Source organism: Pan paniscus, chromosome 6, assembly GCF_029289425.2.
Source record: "Pan paniscus chromosome 6, NHGRI_mPanPan1-v2.0_pri, whole genome shotgun sequence".
Lineage (NCBI taxonomy): Eukaryota > Metazoa > Chordata > Mammalia > Primates > Hominidae > Pan > Pan paniscus.
The window spans coordinates 113,417,976-113,438,838 of NC_073255.2; the positions used below are offsets into that span (position 1 = coordinate 113,417,976).

A 20,863-nucleotide genomic window follows, 5' to 3' on the forward strand; every position below is an offset into this window, starting at 1 on the left:
CAACTCTGCTTTTTATCTTGTTAATTTGTCATTTGTCAGTCCAATCTGCAGGGCCCCAGTCAGTGAATCTAAGATGGTCAAGGAAAAAGGTGTTTTTGGTTTTTCTCCTTTACACTGACATTGGTTGATTCAGAAAAAGGCATGTAACCAAAGCTGGGCATAGTCATTGTCCTGGGGAAGGTATTGCCATCTTTTCCTCTTGGAGAACCTTTCTGAAGACCAAATACCAGAAGGAAGTAAAGAAGCATGGGCATTTTCATGTCTCTGCATGGTTAGGGATTTTGGGGCAAATTTTACTGGGATTTGGATTCAAGGACAAGCCTTGAAACTTAAAGATAACTGAACAAGATAGTAAGAGACTTGCCTCCCTAGAGATATGCTTCTATTTCAAGGGGTGATGAGAAGACATGAGAAAAGGTGGAGCATGAAGACAATCCAGGGGTTGTAAAACAGGGAGAAACTTGTCTTATATTCCCCTATAGACATTTACTTACATACTGAAGGGTTAGAACCCAGGATCCTTCCTATTCTCTCCCAAAAGAGAGTTTGTGTACATTAGGAAGCATAGGCTTCTTTCTCTGTCTCAGAAGGGGAACAGGGAGATAAGTGTCCCTCTTCTATAAGAACTCTCAGATTCTTATGGAATACTTTACCTATACTACAGACCCCAGCAAGTGTAAGGTGACATCTGGGTTTTATTGCGTTACCTTATAATGGGGGATAAATTAGGGTAAGGGAAGCTGATGCCATTATTAATATAAGTAAGTACAAATAATTTGTCCCTGCCCCAGAAATCATGTTTGTATTCTCAGAATCGTGAATAAATATAGATATTAAAACAACAGTATTTGTAAATTGAATTTTTATGTTCAGAAATAGGCTACAATGCCCTTGGGTGTAGGAATCCTTGTGATTCATTATGGAGTTCCTAGTGCCTGGCAGCATGTGGTACTTAAATCTTTGTTAATGGCTGGTTGAAGAGGTAAGTGAATTGTCTTAGTGCCTGAAGAATAGGTAAATGTCATTCAGTAGAATGTGGGAGCTGATCTAACAACCCAAAGCTGCTGATGGCTCTGCAAGTAGGTAGGGCTTTCTTGAAATATTTGTCTGAAGAATTCCAGCGACCTAAAGCTGGTGGAATTGGGTCAAGTCTGATGAGGCCAGTGTGGGTATTCCTCTCCCCTGGAGACTAGTCATGGGTTACTCATTTGCATGGCCTCGGGCATTCCGCTGCCTTGGTGCTGTCCTGGGTGCATTCCTTGAAGAAGGACTGTTTCTACAGAGCAAAGGCTCTGGAGTATATAGTGCCTTAGTTCCCCAATCCCAGCTCTGCCCCTCCCTAGGGCCAGTTTATTAGACTTCTTTGTGGCTCAGTGTCCGATCTGTAACATGGGGTGGGGTAAAAATACACAGTTATTGTGAGAATAAAAGGAGTCAATTTGTATGTAGGAGTTAACATAATGGATTGTTGTGATTTTAAAAAGTATTAATTTCTTTTTATTTTTTTATTTTTTTATTTTTTTATTTTTTGAGACGAGTCTCACTCTGTCGCCCAGGCTGGAGTGCAGTGGTGCGATCTCGCCTCACTGCAACCTCCGCCTCCCGGGTTCAAGCAATTCTTCTGCCTCAGCCTCCTGAGTAGCTGGGACCACAGGCGCAGGCAGCCACGCCCGGCTAATTTTTGTACATTTCAGTAGAGTTGGGGATTCACTGTGTTACCCAGGCTGGTCGCAAACTCCTGAGCTCAGGAAATCCACCCGCCTCGGCCTCCCGAAGTGCTGGGATTACAGGCGCGAGCCCAAAATCCTTAGAAAAGTACAGGACACATAAGTTCTATAGATTTTTTCCTATTTACTATTCAATTTAAAAAGGTTTCGGAGAGAAAAGAAAGTCTAGTGAAGCCAACTTCTATTTTAATACCTGAAAACATATTTTATGGCTACTGAAAAATATAGTTCAAAAGAAATCAGATCAACTTTATTGTCTGGTTAAGAAAGCTTTTCTTTAAGTATTATGACAAGTTTTATCCCTAAACTAATTTCCCCCAAATTAGTGCATGATAAATGAAGATTCTGCCTGGAACTATCTGAATTATATAAAAAGAATAACATCTGATTCTACATAAATTGCAAGGTATATTTTTAGTTACAAAGAACTATTGTCAGATATTCTAAGAAAAAAAGTAAGAAAATATTCTCTACTTTCTAAGAAGCCAGGGTACTGTTTTCAAAGCTTTTAAAGAACTTTGTTTTTTTGCTTTTGTTATCATTTGAAGGTCCTACTTTCACAAGATGAAATATGATATTTAGAAGGGGAAAGAGGCTGCCTAGGGAAAAACTGAAGCCTAATTGTTACTTTAACGGCTTAAGCCTCCTTTCTTCCCCTAGACAAACAATTATTGAGAGTGCGCTCTGGGCTAAGTGCTGTGTTAGGCTGTCTAGGTATATATTTATAATGTGTAGTGAGCCAGCTTCTCTTCTGTGTTCAGGGAGGTGCAGCTTTGCAGTGCTCTCAAAGGGACCTAAAAGAGTTAATAGATCTCATTAGGTAACACATGGCACCACTATCCACCCAGGTTTTGGTTGGATAGCATTACTGAAGAGGCCAAGGTCTCGGTTTGATCCCTGTCTGAACAGGTTTCAGCCTTGCTCAGCAGTTTCAGGTCACAGACCATACTTTGACCTAAAAACTGAACCCAAGAGTCACAAACAAGCAATAGGGTGTATTAGAACAAATTTGTTGCTATCACTGATACATTGCATGCTTACACTGTGTGACTTCATATATTAAAGATCATACTTTATTTTTATTGCAATCAACTCATTTGTTTAAGAACAATATATGGATCCAGTCTCTAATGCTTAAATAGCATTATTCATAAAATAGCTAATATGTCTTTCTTTCTTTCTTTCTTTCTTTCTTTTTTTTTGTTTTTTGTCTTTTGAGACAGAGTTTTGCTCTTCTTGCCCAGGCTAGAGTGCAATGGCATGACCTCACTCACTGCAACCTCCACCTCCCAGGTTCAAGCGATTCTCCTGTCTCAGCCTCCTGAGTAGCTGGGATTACAGGTGCCAGCCACCACACCCAGACAATTTTTTGTATTTTTAGTAGAGACAGGGTTTCATCATGCTGGCCAGGCTGGTCTCGAACTCCTGACCTCAAGTAATCCACCCGCCTTGGCCTCCCAAAGTGCTCAGATTACAGGCACGAGTTATTGAGCCCGGCCATGTATATAATATTTCTTATGTGCCAAGCACTGTTATAAATACTTTATGTATATGAACTCATTTTAATTTTCATGACACCCCTATAAGGAAGAGGCTGTAATACTACTCCCATTTTACAGATCAGAAAACTGAGGAAGAGAGAAATTATGTAACTCCCAATAGCTATGAAGTGGCAGAGCTGGGATGGAAAGCTAGGCAGTCCAGCTCCAGAGTCTACATGTCTGATAACTACGACACTTGGGTGCAAATCCATTGTTTCAACTCATCAGTCAACGTATATCAATGCTCTTTTTAGTTATCTGAATATTACATTCTCATTTCAGAAAGTTGTACTAATTGCTACACTGTATTTTGTAAATGAACTGACAACAAAATACGTGGTCTTTTGGTCACAGGTCACAGGTCAACAGGTCTGTTTGGATCTTTTTACCATTCTGTTATCTCCTTGATACCCCAGGTGCCACATTCAGACATTCAAACTATCTTCAGTTGAACTCCCATTTACCTTCCCAACTTTCTCCCCAGATACTTTCTTCAAAGTTCTTTCCATTTTCCGTACATAAATTGTCTTCTTTTCACCTAGTCACTTTAGTCTGAAATCACTTTTCTTTCTTTAAATTTTTGATAGTATTTCACGTGAGTGCAGTTACCTGGCTCTCTCTCTATATATAAGTATAAATATTTTATTATATATATATATAGTATTATGGTATCTTCTCATTGCCTTGGAGTGTTATAAAAATCTTTGGTCACAATTGGAGTTCTTACGTGTTTGTATCTTGACTCTTCAAAATTTTAATAGGATGCTGAACTCTTTGAGGGCAAAGACCTTGTATTAAGCCTGAAATAAAAGGTTTAAATTATTGTGTGTATATGTTTCAGCCATGATCCATCTGGAAACAAGCATAAATCCTTCCCAGATTGAAAAAGAAATGCTGAGGGCCATTAAAAAGTATTAAGATGGGTGGCATTGGTCTTAAGTCAGTAGAATAAACTGCTCAATTAGAGATTATTCCATTGCTTTTCTCTGTCTTCCCAACTCATCGAAAACATATCAATCAAGAAATGCTTTTTAATATCTGCTATATGCAAGACAGGCTTAATGTCATGGTCTTTACCTAGGTATGTGTAACTCACAGTCCTGGATTGCAGGGAACACACAATCTAGTTGGGCTTCTGGACTTTACACCTATCTGTAACATATAACTAGCACCCCTAGCAATTTTAAGTACTAAAATTGTCCTGACCATGTGAGAGTTTACAAGATGTTGGCATGCCCAGTCCATGAAAGTCAGCTTTAACCTGGGCCCAGAAGATTGTAAAAAACAGAGCACAGAGGAAGGGTATTTCAGGTAGGCATATTTCCAATGAGCAAAAAGAAACATGTTTGTTGCATGTTTAGAAAATAGTATTCTGAATGGTTCAGTAATGGAAGATATAAATTGTAAGGTTGAAGTGCATAAAACTATAACTATCATATACATTTCAGATTCTTAGGCCCTGGGAAGCCAGTAAGGGATTTTGAGGTTGGCAGTAATATTATGAGAAGGCTGGTTTAGGAGAATGAATCTGGCATTATAGTGCAGGTAGACTGAAGAGAGATTGGAGGCAGGGTATTTAGTAAAGAATTACTAGAAAACTTACATTCAGAGACTTTAGAATTTGGCATGCCTTTCTTGTACAAGACCCATTTAGGTAGAAGAGAAGATAGAAACTCAAATAGGTAAAGAGAATTGCATAAGAACGTGATAAAATATTTTTGTTTTAAAGTTTATTTCTGTTTTTAATAATATATTTATAATTAAAAAATCATTATCTTCAAAAATGAACTTAAAGGAAAAAGATTGAATCAAGGGCAATTCTACCCAACATCTATGTATAACTGTATCTAGCTGTCTATATTTGGGTAAAAACATAGTAAAGAACATAGCTATATGAAATGGATAAAAACTTGAGATTTTGCCATTCGATAGACTATTTGTCTTAGATATTTAAGCATCCTTTTACATTTATGAAAAACAGTATGCTAATAAATAATTTCTAGCTATATTGCATTATTTGACAACCAGTCATGTGTAATTTCCATTACATTAATGGTAGCAGTAAACATGAAAATGATGTCTCATGATTCGTTGATGAGCTTTATTATTTTGTTGCTGAATTTATTATTAAGACAGCTCACATCATTTTCACATCATTTAGTAGATTCAACATGTTTTCAAGGCTACTGACATTTCTGCTGGTTTTGAGTGGCTTTTAATGTTTATTTGCACTTGGGTAGGAACTGAAAAATCTCACCAAAAGACAGTTACTCATTTCCATTAAGGAGCCATGATGTATGGATGGTAATACGTTTTCATCTGAGTCCAAGGTAAACACAAAGAAAGAATACTCATAAAATCTGAAGCCCTGGCCCATTTGCTCAAGAAATTTCCTTATAAGTGATAACGTTAGCCATTATTTAATTTCTTGTGATATATGTAATAATTTCATAGCCAAAGGCCACCAAAGGAAAGTGACATTTAAACAAAAATGAGTTGCAGTTTAATTGGTTTGGAAACATATCTCAGAGTGTCTGCAATATTATAAAACTTATTGAATACGTCTTCCAGCATGAGATCTTATAAAATTTGATGTAATATTGCTTAACACAGAGTTCCAACCTATCCTTAAATGCAGGGATACTGTTCTATGGCCAGAAGTTTATTCATGTGTTCATTTATGCATTTAGGCAGTGAATGTTTATTGAGTGCGTAAGTAACTGTGATGTAAGATAAAAAAGGGATAACTGTTAAAAAAAAAAAAAGACATCTGTGGATGAAATGCTAATGAAGATAGAACCCTACTGCTCTAGGTGTTCATAGTAGGGCTTAGCGACTTCTTATATAGGCTCCTATGAAATTATAAAAGTCTCTTAATTCTTCCACCAGGACAGACCAAGATGATCAGGAGATTTCACACACATTTTCAGTGTTGGTATACATCTAAATGTAAGTGCATCCCTGAAAGTATAGTAGGAGAATAAAGGAATTATCAAGATTGATGTCCAGGTTACTAGCTCACATGATCTCTTTCTCTTTCTTTGCACATGTATTGGTAGTTGAGATAAAACACTACTCCTAGCCAAATGTGGAATTTGAGAGAAATGGTCTAAAGATAGTTTTGGTGGAAATTCGGCCCACTTGACTGAAGTTGAAAATTAGTTTTCTTTGGAGTATACACATTGACTTGAATCAAAAAGATACATGTGCAGACATGGAGAGTTGTAGGATTCAAAGTTTTACAGTTATTAAGAGAACACGAGCGAAGGTTCTCAGACTGTGGAGTGCACTAACTCCCTACTTCCCTGACAGCTTAGTCCAAGGAAACTGTACAGCTAGATCTTGTGCCTGTGTGCAGGTGTGCGCTCCTCTTAGCTACACATGGTGCAGTGCTTCCTCAACAGAAGTGGAAGAAATGAAGGCAGTCAAGGAAATGGAGAGTCTCATTGTCAAACTCACTAAAGGTTTTTCAGTAAAATGTCAACCTTACTATAGATTTTTTAGGGTCTAATGCCTTAGGCTGATGGCATTTTTGATTCAAATATGATTATTTTGACAAGATTTATAATTTAGTTATGGCAAAGTCATTCCACTATTATTTAATTCTTATCTATTTTCCTCCTTCCCTTCCCTCCTTCCCACCCCAGCCCCCGATTTGTAGAACCTTGCCAGTAACGGCATTAGGAAGGTGGGCAAAGGATGCTGTCTATGATAAAGTAGGATTAAAATAGTAAAGAAAAGCACTAAAGAGAGCAAAGATAATACATACCACAATTTAACTTAGTAATTTGTATCCTATTTCCACCTTATTATTACTCTGACATTTAATCCAGAAGTCATTGGGAACCTAAGCTATCTAGATAATTATTTTGGTACTCCACTGTTTGTATGCAAACACAGACATAAAATGAAACTTTAAATTTCCAGAAATATGCAGAAACATATGCATTGCAAAAATGATTATTGAATACAAATTTGTAGGCAAACACACCATTGTACTGTGTTATTGTAACTCAAATTCTTAGTACCTTGAGGTAAATTGAGAAAAGAACTTTAAAAGACAATGTCTTTTATCATCATAAAAAATATTTATTATAAAAAATTATCACATTTCTCTGTACATAGCATAAAGACAAAAACACAATGTATACATTAATAATTTAAGTGGGCCTGAGTATTCAGTATCCATCTACTAGAATCCTAAAGCTCTTCCCCAGATTTCACAAATGCCAATGTAGATTATTTCTATTTTATCAAAGTTCATTTGCACAGTTGGTGTAATTGAGATACTAACGTTTCTTTTTTCTAGTGTTTTAAAGATAGTTCACAGTATTTGAGTTAATTAATTAATCGACTGATTTAAGTCTTTGGTAAATACAAGTATTTACATGTAAAAATGTTTAGCTCAAATTTCAGTAAAAAACTGAAATGACAAATAACCTACTGCAAACTGTTTTGTATAATCAGAAATGCATGAGCTGGACTCCCACTATTAAGAAATGTCACTGTCTAGGACTTCTGATGATAAAAACTGAAATCCACAAAAAAATAGTTGAGCTTCTATTACCATTACCAGAAGCACCACAACACTAGGCCACCATGAAATTACACACAAATGTCAAATTCAACATATAAACCACACTGATTATTTTACAATGCAGAAAAATCCTCCTTTTTTTCTATATGCCAGTTTAAATGTTAATTGACACGGGTAAGTGTATTATCTCAAAGCCTACTATCTTGTAAGAGGGAGAGGCATTTAAAGAATCCATACTGCTTTCAAAACACCAGTTCTTCCTCTTGCCAATGACATATCCCAGAAAATATAGATTTTTTTTGAAATAATTTGTGGGGAAAATAGAAAAATGCCTGCCTTCTGCTTCCCTCTCTTCCTATATTCTTTCTTTCCTTCCTGCCTTCTTTCATTTTTCCATTTCTTCTTCTCTAAGCGTAATCAGCGCGACTCGTCTGCCAACCTTCAAATTGTACCTTAACTCTCCCAAAATACCATATGCATTTCAGGTGTCATTCATTAGCTCTCAGTCACAATTGACAAATGAAAGCATGCTGGCATGAGAATCTCTTACGTCCAGGCTATTTGCTTAAAAAAATTACTCTAAAAGGTACTTAAATTCTAGTGATCTTGAGCCATTTGAGAATCAGTAATTTTTAAACAGACATATTAATGCTGGAGTGTAGAGAATATAATTAAATATATCAAAAATATATCTTTTAAGTCTAGAAAATGGATGCCTTTGGATTACCATCATTTCAGGGTAGAGAAAAGCCCTTCCTACTGAATTAGGCTCTGAACATGTGATTTCTTTCCCTAACACTAGTTTTTCCAATCTACTAATTTATTTATAAACAAAGCAAAGTAAGAGATATTTTTGCTGTTACTTTGGCAATTCTCTCTCTCCAATCCCCAACATCCTGAGTTCAGTGCACATCTAACAATTCACTCAAGACTAGGCACCTGACAATAAGTGTTTACTTAGTGTGTAAAGTGAACCAGAAAAGCAGCATAATAAAGGAGCTGTGTTTTTATCAGAGGAGCCTTCCTTCTGAGTTTTTACATAAGTTGATGCCTTCACTGCAACTTTGAATACAATGCTTTGAATTTTGAAACACTTGAATAAAATGTTTGAATGCTTTGAATAAAATTCCTCCTCTTTCAGAGTAAACCTTATTTTAGTCACCAGCATTTCCTTCCAGAGCACATAAATATGTTCAAAATGTACATTGACATATATTTCTAACCACATAGTGTAAACTAAGTTTTAATCCTTTGCATGGCAAGAAAATGCTGGTATTCTGACACCAATATCTTTTGATGTGAATAAGAGGCCTAAAATATCAGTCTAGTGAAACTGCTAACCACCATCTTCACACTCACTCCCTTTCTTATTCTTATCAAAAACAGATGGAAAACTGAGGCTTATTTCTTCAGGATTTGATATAAACTCAGGAGTTATTCTACATTAAAAAATAAGGAGCTGGCCATCTGTTAACTCCTGTAGTCTTGCACTAAGTTCTCCTGGGTCACAGAAACAAGCTCCATTCCTCATTGGATCAGTGTTCTGATTAAGGAGTTTTCGTTGCTGTCGTTTGTTTTGGAGGAAACAAGGGTTCACACACAAACATTCAGGAAGCAGCACTGGTGCAGACCCACTTTGATCCCGTAAAGTGTCCTGAGTGTCCCTCTTCACATGGCCACTTCTTTTGCCAGGTTCTTTGGTTCCCTGCTTGGGATACACCAGTCATCCGCCTCAGAGCTCATCTGATAATGTTTGAAGGCTGACTTGTTAAAAACTGGAAGTTTTTCTATAGACTCAGAAGACAAAGCCTAAAAGAAAAGGGGGGAAAAACATGAGACCAAAGAAATTATGCATGGCATAATTTGCACTTGAAGTTATTACTCAAAATACATTCAGAAGTAAGTATCCAAACATTCAAATACATTCATTTAATTGATACAGTAATAAGAGCACACTGGTGCCTGCACTCAGTCTATTGCTCTTTCTCAATAGTTTGAAGACTTTTGCTCATTTAAGAAGTGAATACATTAACTATTTCAGATGGTGAAAAGGCCATTTGGCAAGTAATTCCAGTGCAAAAAATGGGAGCCTGAAAGTTTAATGTTTTAGTTGCTAATATCTATATTTTCAGTTGAAATAGTCGGCAAATGAACAGAATCAAGACAGTGATCTTAACAAAGAAATTGAGGCTTTACCAGAAACAGGAAAATATGCACCAAGGTTTTTTTTTTTTTTTTTTTGAGACAGAGTCTAGCTCTGTTGCCTAAGCTGGAGTGCAGGGGCACGATCTCGGCTCACTGCAACCTCTGCCTCCCGGGTTCAAGTGATTCTCTTGCCTCAGCCTCCCGAGTAGCTGGGGTTACAGGCACCCGCCACCACACCCAGCTAATTTTTGTATTTTTAGTAGAGACGGGGTTTCACTGTGTTGGCCAGGCTGGTCTAGAACCACTGAACTTGTGATCCACCTGCCTCGGCCTCCCAAAGTGCTGGGATTACAAGCGTGAGCCACTGTGCCCGGCCAACATGCACCAAGTTTTTAAGTTCAAACAGTGAATGTCTGGCACCCCACTGACAGCTTTGGAACAGTCAGCTTTCCTTTCCCAGGATTTCTAACAAGGTCAGCTTAAGGTCTTGAGTAACTTGATACCTGTTATTTTTTCAGGCTGGAACATTATTAGCATATATTTCCCACAAATCTAAGTAAAATAAAAGCACAGCTACTCTCATAGATGCCAAAAGGAGTTGCCTTAAAAAATTCACATGAACATGTCCTCATTCTGAAACTTTGGTAATGTATTAACCTTCTTAGGAAACAATTTTACTTCACTTGAGGCAGGTAGTATGGCCCAGCTTCCTCTTTGGTAAGTTATCATATTAAATAATGTACACACACCCAGAAAGAGAATAGAATGAATGACCTGTAGTCATTATTTGCATTAACTCAGTTTGGGGAATTCACTCTGGACCATAGCACTCAGGGCTGTAAAAGGAGCAATGGTTTTAGAAACAGGATTTTGCTATTGAATTCAAGGGATACCTTTAAGTAGATGATAGCATCTGTTCCATATCCTGATAAAGAGTAGAGATTCAGATCTCCTTGAAAGTACTTGGCATACAGACGAGAAATTGGCAAGCCGTAACCAAAACCAGCCTAGAGAAGAGAGATATTATCAGGTAAAGAAGTGTATGTGATCACTGAAATACAAACAAGCAGGAAATTACTGTCCTCACTGATACTAATGTCCTAGAACCTAAATAAATATCTTCTACTTCCAATCAGACATCCCTTGTTTCACCATTTTTAGCTTGCTTTATCATTCATTCTTATATCCTTCATGTCTAATTTTACTTAATTGATGAACTTGTCTAAATAATCCCTTGCAATCCTTGCTCTACATTTAGAACTAGGTGGCTGAGATTAATTTAGCCATATAATTGTTCTTACCAAAGGAGCATTCCGGGAATTATCCATCACAGGCGTTGGTGCAGTGGAGTATGTATAACTAAAGAGGCGGTCAATAATTCTCAGGGGAACACCACCTCCTCTGTCTGAAATCTAAAACAAACAAACAAGTCATCAAAGCCACACATTAAAAACAATGTGCATTTGTCTAAATAAAAATGGCTTTCCTTCATTTAAAAATCACCTGGCATATATGACTGTTATCTATTGCAAAAAGCAGAGAGCTTTATTACTATTGACCCCATTTAATTCTCTCAAGAGACACCCAAAAGGAAAACAGAGAATGGTTACCTTAATGGTAAGGTCTTCTTTTCCCAAGACAACAATAACCTCTATTGGTGTAAGGGAAGGCTGATTTTCCTGGTGTTCAACTGTTGCCCGCATTGCATTCTAAAACAAAGCAAACCATAAGGAATTCAATGGCAGAGGAATGAGGGACAATAAATGTTTTTTTTTTATGTTTAAAATAAAAGTAGCACAGAGGGTAATTCAAAGTTCCTATTTTTTTAAGTTAGTAGTAAAACAGCTTTGTAAATAGCCATTTATGAATGGGTCATGTAGGATGTATAATGAAAAATATTCATTTACTATGTAATATAGCTCCTGGGAGTAATGTCTAATGGAAACCAATTCTGCTAGCTGTCAAGTTCTTATTTGTAAGCTTAATTTAAATGTAGAAATTGGTTTTTATAGTCCATTTCCTAGCTCTCCCTTTTCTATCTTTCTATTACGTTTTACATCCAAGCACCAAAGACTACTATATAACAAATGAACAGTGAAATCATTGAACCAATTTATTGGCTTTTATAAAACTTGCTGTGAAAAGGTTGTTACTATTTAAAAGGTCAGTCAATAATTCTAAATTGAATTTCAATTTGCATTTGATTATCATCTAACTTTTACCAATGATGGCAGAATAACTCTATGAGTTGTATCATTCAACTTAAAAATAAATCAAATCAATGAAAAAGTATCCTTTGTCCTTTAACACAGAACAAACTAAAAGATGTTTTCCGTCTATTGGCTGAATCTCATACAGATACAGTCTTGGTTTTCTTAACCCATTTTCCTTTCTCACCACCTGTCTACTTTCTGCTTTCTGGTTTTTAAATAATACTAAGTTCTAGTCATTAGCTGGAGTGAAATAAAGTAGATCAGATGTTTGTAGTACAGTCAGTACCTCACAGCAGTAACATTAGAATAAGTTAGGAAACAGGAAGTTCTGGAAAGAGTTATGTCAGAATTAGAGCCAGATTTGTCTTTTTTAGGCTTCCTTCTCTCCAATTCAGGGGACTCTTGGGAAGCATCAAAAAGCTTAAGGTGTTTTTCTATTTTTTGGTTTAAGTTCAATTTGATCTTAATTTAACTTAATCTTAGGACACATGAAAGGATTTGATTCTTAACACCTGGCTGTCTCAGACCAGTAACATCTGTATCCTTTGAGAGCTTGTTAGAAATGCACATTCTCAGACCTGAAGAATCAAAATCTCTGGGGCAGAGCCCAAGAATCTGTGTTTTAACACGCCCTGCAGGCGATTCTAATGCATATTACAGTTTGAGAAGCACAACTCTACAGGCCTGCTAGGCAAAGTGTGCATTGTGGACCAGCAGCATCACCCCTTAGCTTATTCAAAATTGAGAATCTCAGGCCCCACTCTAGACTTCCTGAATCAAAATTTTCACTTTAACTAAGTCCCCAGGTGATTCATATGCACTTTAAAGTAGATGATTGAAGGAACTACTGACTGTGCTCTTAGCACATTCTGGACTCTGAATGGAGCCATACCACCTACAGGAATTCTGGACCTGAACTGCTGAGTTCGGAGTAGGACCAGCCTGTGGGGGTGGAGGTAACGAGGCCTCATTCACTGAAACATTCACCCCATGACCTCTCTTAATGAATGAATAAATGACTAGTTCTTTAATGGGCACCTGAAAAGATAATAAGAACTTCCTCTTGGCTGTAAAGCATTGATACATCATGAATTGTGTGATGCATTCTCAAATATGTGTTGATGCTACAATGAGCTACATGTACTTTGTCAAACATTGACTGTATAGTTTCTTTCTCTTAGGAGGACTAGAAGCATTCTTGGGAAAAGATATTGAGGCTTCTGTTTTGTGGCGAATAATAAAGGAGATAAAAATATAACTGTTAAACCTTTTTAAAAGGTAAAGTTTCAATTATTGTGAAGTATCATACCTTAAATAGTTCAAAGAGCATATGATGGAGGTGAGAAGGAACATACACGATGTGAATTGGTTGGTCTGGAAATTTTCCTAGAAAAATAAAATTCATTAAGAATTTGTAAACAAATACTTCACTAAAATAAACCACCACATTCATGTGATTAACATTTTAGACTTCAAGAGGGTTGGCATATTCTCTACCTTCCCCATCCCCAAATCCTGCCCTAGAAACTTCCCACTTAAACAGTAAATATTACTGGCTTATATTCAAAATGTTGTTGTAGTTGCTACATAATGCTCTTTTGTTAATTGTTTTTTTTGTAGAGATAGGGTCTCACTATGTTGTCCAGGCTAGTCTTAAACTCCTGGCCTCAAGCGATCCTCCAGCCTTAGCCTCCCAAACTGCTGGGATGACAGGCATGAACCACCTTGCTCCATATGATTAATTTTTGTATTTCTCCACAAATGTGTGAAGTTGGGTAAGTGTGGAAGAACAGTGCTATAAATTAGATTTTGTGGATTATTTCTATTTTCAACATTTTTGTACTGGACAATTTCAGAGTCAAAATTATATGTATTTTAAGACAGAAGGGAGAAAACTGTGCTTATAGCATAATATTGAAATTAATGCTAACTATAATTTTCATATTTTTAATGCTTAGTAAAATAACACACCTGATTTTTCTTGTTTTTTGTATCACCCAAACATTAAATCTTATATGTTAAATATGCTTAAATTTTACCAAGAGGATAAAGGAAACAGACAAACAAAAACCTCTTAATGCTTTTTGGAAAGAAAAATAAAAGTAAAGTAAAATTAGAAAAAAAAAGAAAAGAAAAATAAAAGTATTATTCTTCAGCATTCCAGGCCTTGGCAAAGTTTGAATCAGAAAACACAAGGTCTGGCACAATCCCCTCTTTATTTTGTCCAACAGTTGGAGCAGTTTATCTACAAGTATTATGCAACAACTCTGTTTATGCTCAGAGATACGTTCCATTCTTTATTTGCTCTTCTACTTTTAGTTTAGTGTTTATTTACATTTGCTTGTCCCTAATCTGTTAGGCTACTCTTTGAGCAACTTGATTTTAACTGTCACCATAAACAAAAACTGTTCCTGTATAAATATTACTTGAGAAAGATGTTTACTTTAAATAGAAAAGAGAAGGTAATTCCAATTTAAGTACACTGTTTTGTTTTAAGATGCAACTATTTACCAGAACAGAATGGGAAGGGGTGAAAATAGTGCCTTTCATTCATCATGTGGTCACTTCAGTCATTCAGACAGTATGGGAAGACCTTGTCAGAATTGAAATTTTGTTTGTTTGTTTGTCTGAGACAGGGTCTCACTCTGTCACTTGGGCTGGAGTGCAGTGGGACAATCATGGCTCACTGCAGCCTTGACTTCCTGCCTCAAGTGATCATCTCACCTCAGCCTCCTGAGCAGCTGGGACTACACGTGTGTGCCACCATGCCTGGCTAATTTTTATTTTTTGTAGAGACAGTGTCTCCCTTTATTGCCCAGGCTGGTCTTGAACTCCTGGGCTCAGGCAAACCTCCCACCTCAGCCTCTCAAAATGCTGGGATTACAGGTGTATGCCACTGAACCCAGCTGAGCTGAAGCTTTTTGAAGTATGTTCTGCTTCCAAAACAGTAGTATAAAACAATAGTGCAATTTTTTTATATTGGGGTGGAGACATTTAACATGAGATCTACCCTTTTAACAAAATGTTAAGTGTACAATACAATATCCTTAACTATAAGCACTATGTTGAACAGCAGAACTCTAGGATTTATTCATGTTGCATAACTGAAACTTCGTATCTGTTGGATAGCAACTCCCCATTTTCCCCTTCCTCACAGCCCCTGACAACTACCATTCTACTCTGCTTCTGTGAGTGTGACCATTTTATACATCTCATATAAGTGGAATCATGCATCTGTCACTGGCTTTTTTCTTATAGTGAAATGTAAAGTATTTTTGTCTCCAGGTCTTATGGGTAACCTCTTTAAGAGGATATTTCCACTGCTGTATCCTCCCTACTTCTGGTCTCTTTATCCCTCATATTCTATAGGAAGTAATCTTTCTTTGATCTAAGATATTGGAATGTAGTTGCTACTTTAATCCCATATTATTTGTTCAAAACATTCTTCTTTATGAATCCTTATTAGCAACTGAATAGGCAGAATTGGAGCCTTCCAGTTGAGATAGTTAAAGAGAACCTTGTCTTCAAAAAAAATGTGTACAAACTTTAGGCAGGAGAAAAAATGAACACAGAAGTTGCTTTATATTTACAAAAAGCAATAATATTAGGAGAATACAGAATTTTCCATAGGTTAAAATATATTTTACTTATAACTTACCATTCACTTGTGTAAGCTTTAATTCTGGAGATGTTAAATAATACTGATCACAGAGCATCCTTGAACACTCAAAGGCATCTGGAATAGAAGTTGTTTTTTATAACAATGAAATGAGTTTATGCCAAGTACAGTTCTCAAATAATCTTCAGTGTCTGTATTACCCTAATCTAAAATATTCACTAAGGTACAGGTTTATGTATATAAAAATATATTTTAATATTTTATTGAAGACAAATTAAGACAGTGTTTGCATTGCAGTTTTAGCAATATGTGCACTTCAGAGACTAAATACAACATATAAAATATGGCATGTTAGTCACTTATATTTGGATTTTTAAATAATATTTTAAAGGAATGTTTATACTACTGACTCTCAAAAGCAAAGGACCTTGAAGATAACATTTATAAAATAAATGGAACACTCTGTGAATATAAATTCATTCACAGAGTCACCTCAATTATAGATATGTCAATCATATATTGTACATTTTCAATAAGGGAAGTGCAGAAATACAGAACATACCTTGGACCACTGCTACCACATCACAGTTAGGATCAATGCTTCCAATGTGGCTTGGGTTTCCTGTCTGTGAGTCACTAAATATAAGAACTGTTGAAAAATAAAAACAAAAAAAATTGTTGTAAAATTCAGGATAATGATTAGTACTATCACTGAGAGTGTGACCCGCTGATTAGTGAAACATCTAGTTACAGTATGGCTTATATTCTACACCCATGTCTATATACCATGATCATGATGAGCTAACTTACTGTGCTGGTTCATCAGCATCCGAGTAGAAATACGGTTCATGTAAAATCGATCCAAGAAATATTGAAGATTTTGATTGGTGACTGGGTCAACTGTACAGGCATCTTTATACTCTATGATTCCTTGTGCCATTGTAGGGACTACATTATGGTGTCTATTTCGAACTTTGATAAGTGTATCTACAAAGCTAAGCCATAATATTTATGGTTAGTAAAAGTTCAAATACATTTCATTCACTTATACTCCTAAGGTTACTTCACAGAAGGCTAAAGTTTTTTTTGCATTACCCATCTGAACAAATCAAATGATAAAACGTTAGTCCTTTATTAGTAATCTCACTACAGATTCTTCCACTAGAGTAGAGGAGATAATTTCACAAACAGACTCATTTTGTTTCTAGCTTATATGTAAAACTATTAGCCTTATAACCAATGCATTCATCAGATGTATTCATTGTCTTCTCTTTATAAAATAATGATTAATATCTAATATCATCATTCTAGAGATGACACTAGAATGCCATTGTGAAAAAACTTTCAAAATTTCTTGTCAGATTTAGAAAAGATCTTTATTTAGGTAGCTAGAAACTATCAGTTACTCTGAAAGAAAATGTTTAGTCTCCAATGACGCTGAAATGTATTAAAATTATGTAATGGTAAATCCTCCTGCACATCTCATTATTGGAGTAAATTTATAGTAAAAATAGGTCTCCCTGGGGGATCAAAAATGAGTCCTCTACATTTCTTCACACTCAGCATCATTTTCAATGCCATATTTCTTCGCTTCTGAAAAACCAACAAGCCAAAACTTGTCATGTGTAAGAGGGTAGTGATTTATTATTCAGAGCTGAATTCCTTTAATTTAGGTCTAAAAATATCTTAGGAATCTGTCTGGAAAGAACCAAAGTTTTAAACACTTATTCTAATGCATAGAGCTTACTCTGATAATGCTTTCTGGTCATCTGGGCTTTTCTCATGGAATTCCACCAAATCCATCAGGCTCTGTATATACCTGTAAAGAAACAGGTCTGCTTTAAGTTTTAAAATTAATAGTCAGATACAAATGGCTGAAAATAGAATAGCTTTTTCAAATAATTTGAAAAGAGAAAGTAAGCATTATGTTCAAACTTAAAACTTTCCTCCAGAACATTTGGAAAATAATATAAATTTAAAATGCTATAACTTTTAATCCTTGACTTTCAAACTTAAAATTTAACGCAAAATGTTTCTTTAACTATTTCAGGTCAGTATTCAGTTTCCTGACTGTTTTGTTTGGCAAATATTTTCATTTCTTCTAGCAATAATACTTAGAAACAACTTTTTTTTAAAGCTTTTTATTTTTTTTCTACTACATTCATTCATAGAAGAGTGTAAGTCTTGACTGCAATAGTAAATACTACAGATTGAATATATGTTTTAGATTGTAATTGTCTTATAGGTATATAATACATGTATTTCTTGAATCAATGAACAAAAGGCTGTGCAGTCAGTGGATTAAGATAAGGGTCTCATGCATGTCTGCTACCTGTGCATATCCTGCTTCTGTGATCCAAAAATTTGCTGTTTTGGGTAACCTACCTTCTCTAAGCATCAGTATCTTCATTTATAAAATGAGATGACAACAACTGACACTTACTGACTGCTGGCTGTGTGCCAGGTGCTGTCCTAAGTGGTTTTTTTTTCTTTTTTATGGATTATCTCATTTCATTACACTCAAACATCCCTCTGAGGCATATACTTTACTCTCCTTAATAACAGATGGGAATAATAACTCAATGGCATAAAGAGTTTAAGACACTTGCCAAGGATTCCACAACTAGAAGTGACAGAGGCAGGATTTGAACCGAGAGCCCACTCTGTCAATCACTTTGTAAGTTACAAAGATTAGGCCTTCCCTAAATAGCAGTCATGAGAATTGGTTTCTAGGCATAGGATTTCTTTTGCAATATCAAACTCTTATTATTGAAAGTGCTCTTCTATAATTGAAAATTAAAATTGCATGCCAATTTTTTTCAAATTTTTCCTAGAACTCAAAATTTTATTATAAAGTAATCTACTTTTTCAGGGTAAAAATGTCTGTTTATAGTTTTATAACTTCTCTAATGATAACTTACCCTAAATTAATTTTAAAATTCTTACATCTTTCAAAAGTAGTTACCGTTCAGATCACCTGTTTTCCAATTATGATGTTAACATAGTATAAGAATTCATACCCGGGTAACTGTTTCAAAACTAGAGACTTCAATATGGTTCACCACTTACCAGCTTTTAACCAATTGCACTGAAGAGGTATTTACTAATTGGGTCGGGAGGATATCAATTTCCTTCAGAATGTTGGCGAGTCTCACAGGCAATTCTTGTCGCAAAAATGCAAAAGAAGTTCTTTCACATGCATTTTCTGAACCTATAATAAATGAAATCAATTTAGTTTTGAGAAAAAGTGTGTCTAAATGATATATCTAAATAGCATTAACTATCAAATATTGAACACACATATATTATAAAATTATATTTCACTCTCAGTTGGGTTACTGTTAATCGATAATTCAGGGGCGATTGTCTCCTTAATTGACTAATTCCCTTCTTCCTTTCGTCTTTCCTTCTTTCTTTTAAAAAGTGACAGATATAGGAGAATTATTGTCTTCTCTTTTTGAAGAGGATTCACTTCCAAGAAGTAAGAATATCCCACAGTTCTTAGAATTTATAAAAGACTGCAGGATTCGGTCACACCACAATGTCAACAACACAACATCCTTTAATGAGTGGGGACATGGAATTGGAGTTGGGGGATAAGAGGCTGGAGTGGGAGCTGTGATATTTCCAGAGTAGTGATATCACATTTAAACCCTTGAAATCTTCCTTATAAGATTACTGCAACAAATGTGTAAATATTTTCAGCAACAATGCAAATATATGGAAAACTATAATGATAAAGAGACAAAGAAATCTGTTAGGAATGCAGAGAGATGTACCCTGTGGAAGGATGCCGGGTGGCTAAGGAATAAAATCTGTTAATTTGAGGCTATTTAATACTATTCAGAAACTTCTCCAAGCAGTACTATGCTGTGAAGGAGGGGATAAAGTTTCCAGTCCATTGTTAAACGGTGACCGAAAGCAAAAAGTATTTTGACTGGAAGAGCGGGTCAGAAAGAAGAGTGTGCAGATGAAGTCAAACCATCCAGCGTCGGCAGGCTTGCAGGTGGCCTTGACTTGGAGGCACCCCTGTCAGAAAGTAACCAAATCTAGGAAAAGGAAAGGTGTGCTGGCGTCGAGGCTCCAGGGCTCAGCAGCAAAGTGAACCCCAGTTGTTTTAGCTTGAGCCTAGCCCTCCCTCTACCAAGGCTGAAAGTTAAGGCAGTTCCCCAACCCTAGGACCCAGCTTGGGCCCTGTGTCCCCTCTCACCAAAGTCCAGTAGCTGCTTCATGGACAGCGGGGACGGGCTGTAGCGCGAGAAATGCTCCACCTCTCGGGGCACCAGGCCGGCGCCGTTGAGCGAGCCAGCGCTGCGCAGCACGAAGCGGGCCGCCTTCATCTTGACGCCCACCCGGCCTGGCAGGGACTGTGGCTGGCTTGAGGGGCGAAGGCTGCTCGGAGCACAGCCTGGTTCCGAGGGGGCGCGGCGCGTCCGGGCGAGGGCTGCAGGTGCGCTGGCTGGCTCGTGCGCCCCGGCCTGGGCTGGGGTTTGAGGGTGCCGCGGAGTGAAGAGTCTGGGCAGAGAGTCGGGGATGCAGTGGTTCGAGACTCAAGTTCAAGTCTTCCCACCAGTCGCCGCCGCCCGAGGTTTTATTTGTCTCCCCGCACTCTCCCCCCGAGTCCCAAACAGGAGGAGTCACTGGAACTTGGAAACGCGTCCTGAACTCCAGGCCGCGCCAATCAGATCAGAGAAAGAACTATGGGCTCCGCCCCTCCGGCCGCGGTCATCATGGAATGGCCTGGCACGGTGACCACGGAGTGCCCTGGCACCGGTGCCCGCGGCTGTGACGGAAAAAGGGTGGGAAGAACAGGGAAGAGGAAGCAGAAACAGGTATCTGGGGCAACGTGGGCTTAAGATTAGCCTCTTGGGACAGGGCTCCGAGTCGCGTGGGCTGGGGTCCCGCCCAGGCTCGCCCTTGTTTACAACTCGGAGGCTGTCTCAATGTCAAGTACTCCTGGCCACAAACTGTTTCCAAGAGTTTGGGCTCCGAGCGCTCATTGGTCCTTGCTCAGAGCAGGGCTTTTACAGTAGCCAACAAGCTGCGTTCAAAAGTATGGGCTTCTCTGCCACTGGACAGAG

General features: G+C 37.2%; 1 protein-coding gene across 1 annotated transcript; it reads right to left on the minus strand.

Moving 5' to 3' along the window:
• Window positions 1–7,336: 7,336 nt before the first annotated feature.
• Window positions 7,337–20,203, minus strand: PDK4 (pyruvate dehydrogenase kinase 4). Its single transcript, XM_003809704.5, has 11 exons — window positions 19,993–20,203; window positions 18,852–18,993; window positions 17,530–17,601; window positions 16,593–16,777; window positions 16,345–16,431; window positions 15,822–15,899; window positions 13,473–13,549; window positions 11,561–11,659; window positions 11,252–11,362; window positions 10,844–10,957; window positions 7,337–9,614 (listed from the first exon to the last, which is right to left on the minus strand). Exons 1-11 carry the CDS (start codon window positions 20,120–20,122, stop codon window positions 9,474–9,476), a joined length of 1,236 nt encoding a protein of 411 aa, XP_003809752.1. The 5' UTR covers window positions 20,123–20,203; the 3' UTR covers window positions 7,337–9,473.
• Window positions 20,204–20,863: the final 660 nt, after the last annotated feature.

Bases quoted from the DNA above. Each gene is read 5' to 3' on its own strand.
- PDK4 (XM_003809704.5), bottom strand. From the start codon at position 20,122: ATGAAGGCGGCCCGCTTCGTGCTGCGCAGCGCTGGCTCGCTCAACGGC. The intron at 16,432-16,592 runs GTAAGTTAGCTC...ATTTTTCAACAG, and splicing joins GATGCTGATGAACCAGCACA to TTCTTATATTTAGTGACTCA. The intron at 9,615-10,843 runs GTATCCCTTGAA...CTTTTCTTTTAG, and splicing joins ATGCTATCATCTACTTAAAG to GCTTTGTCTTCTGAGTCTAT.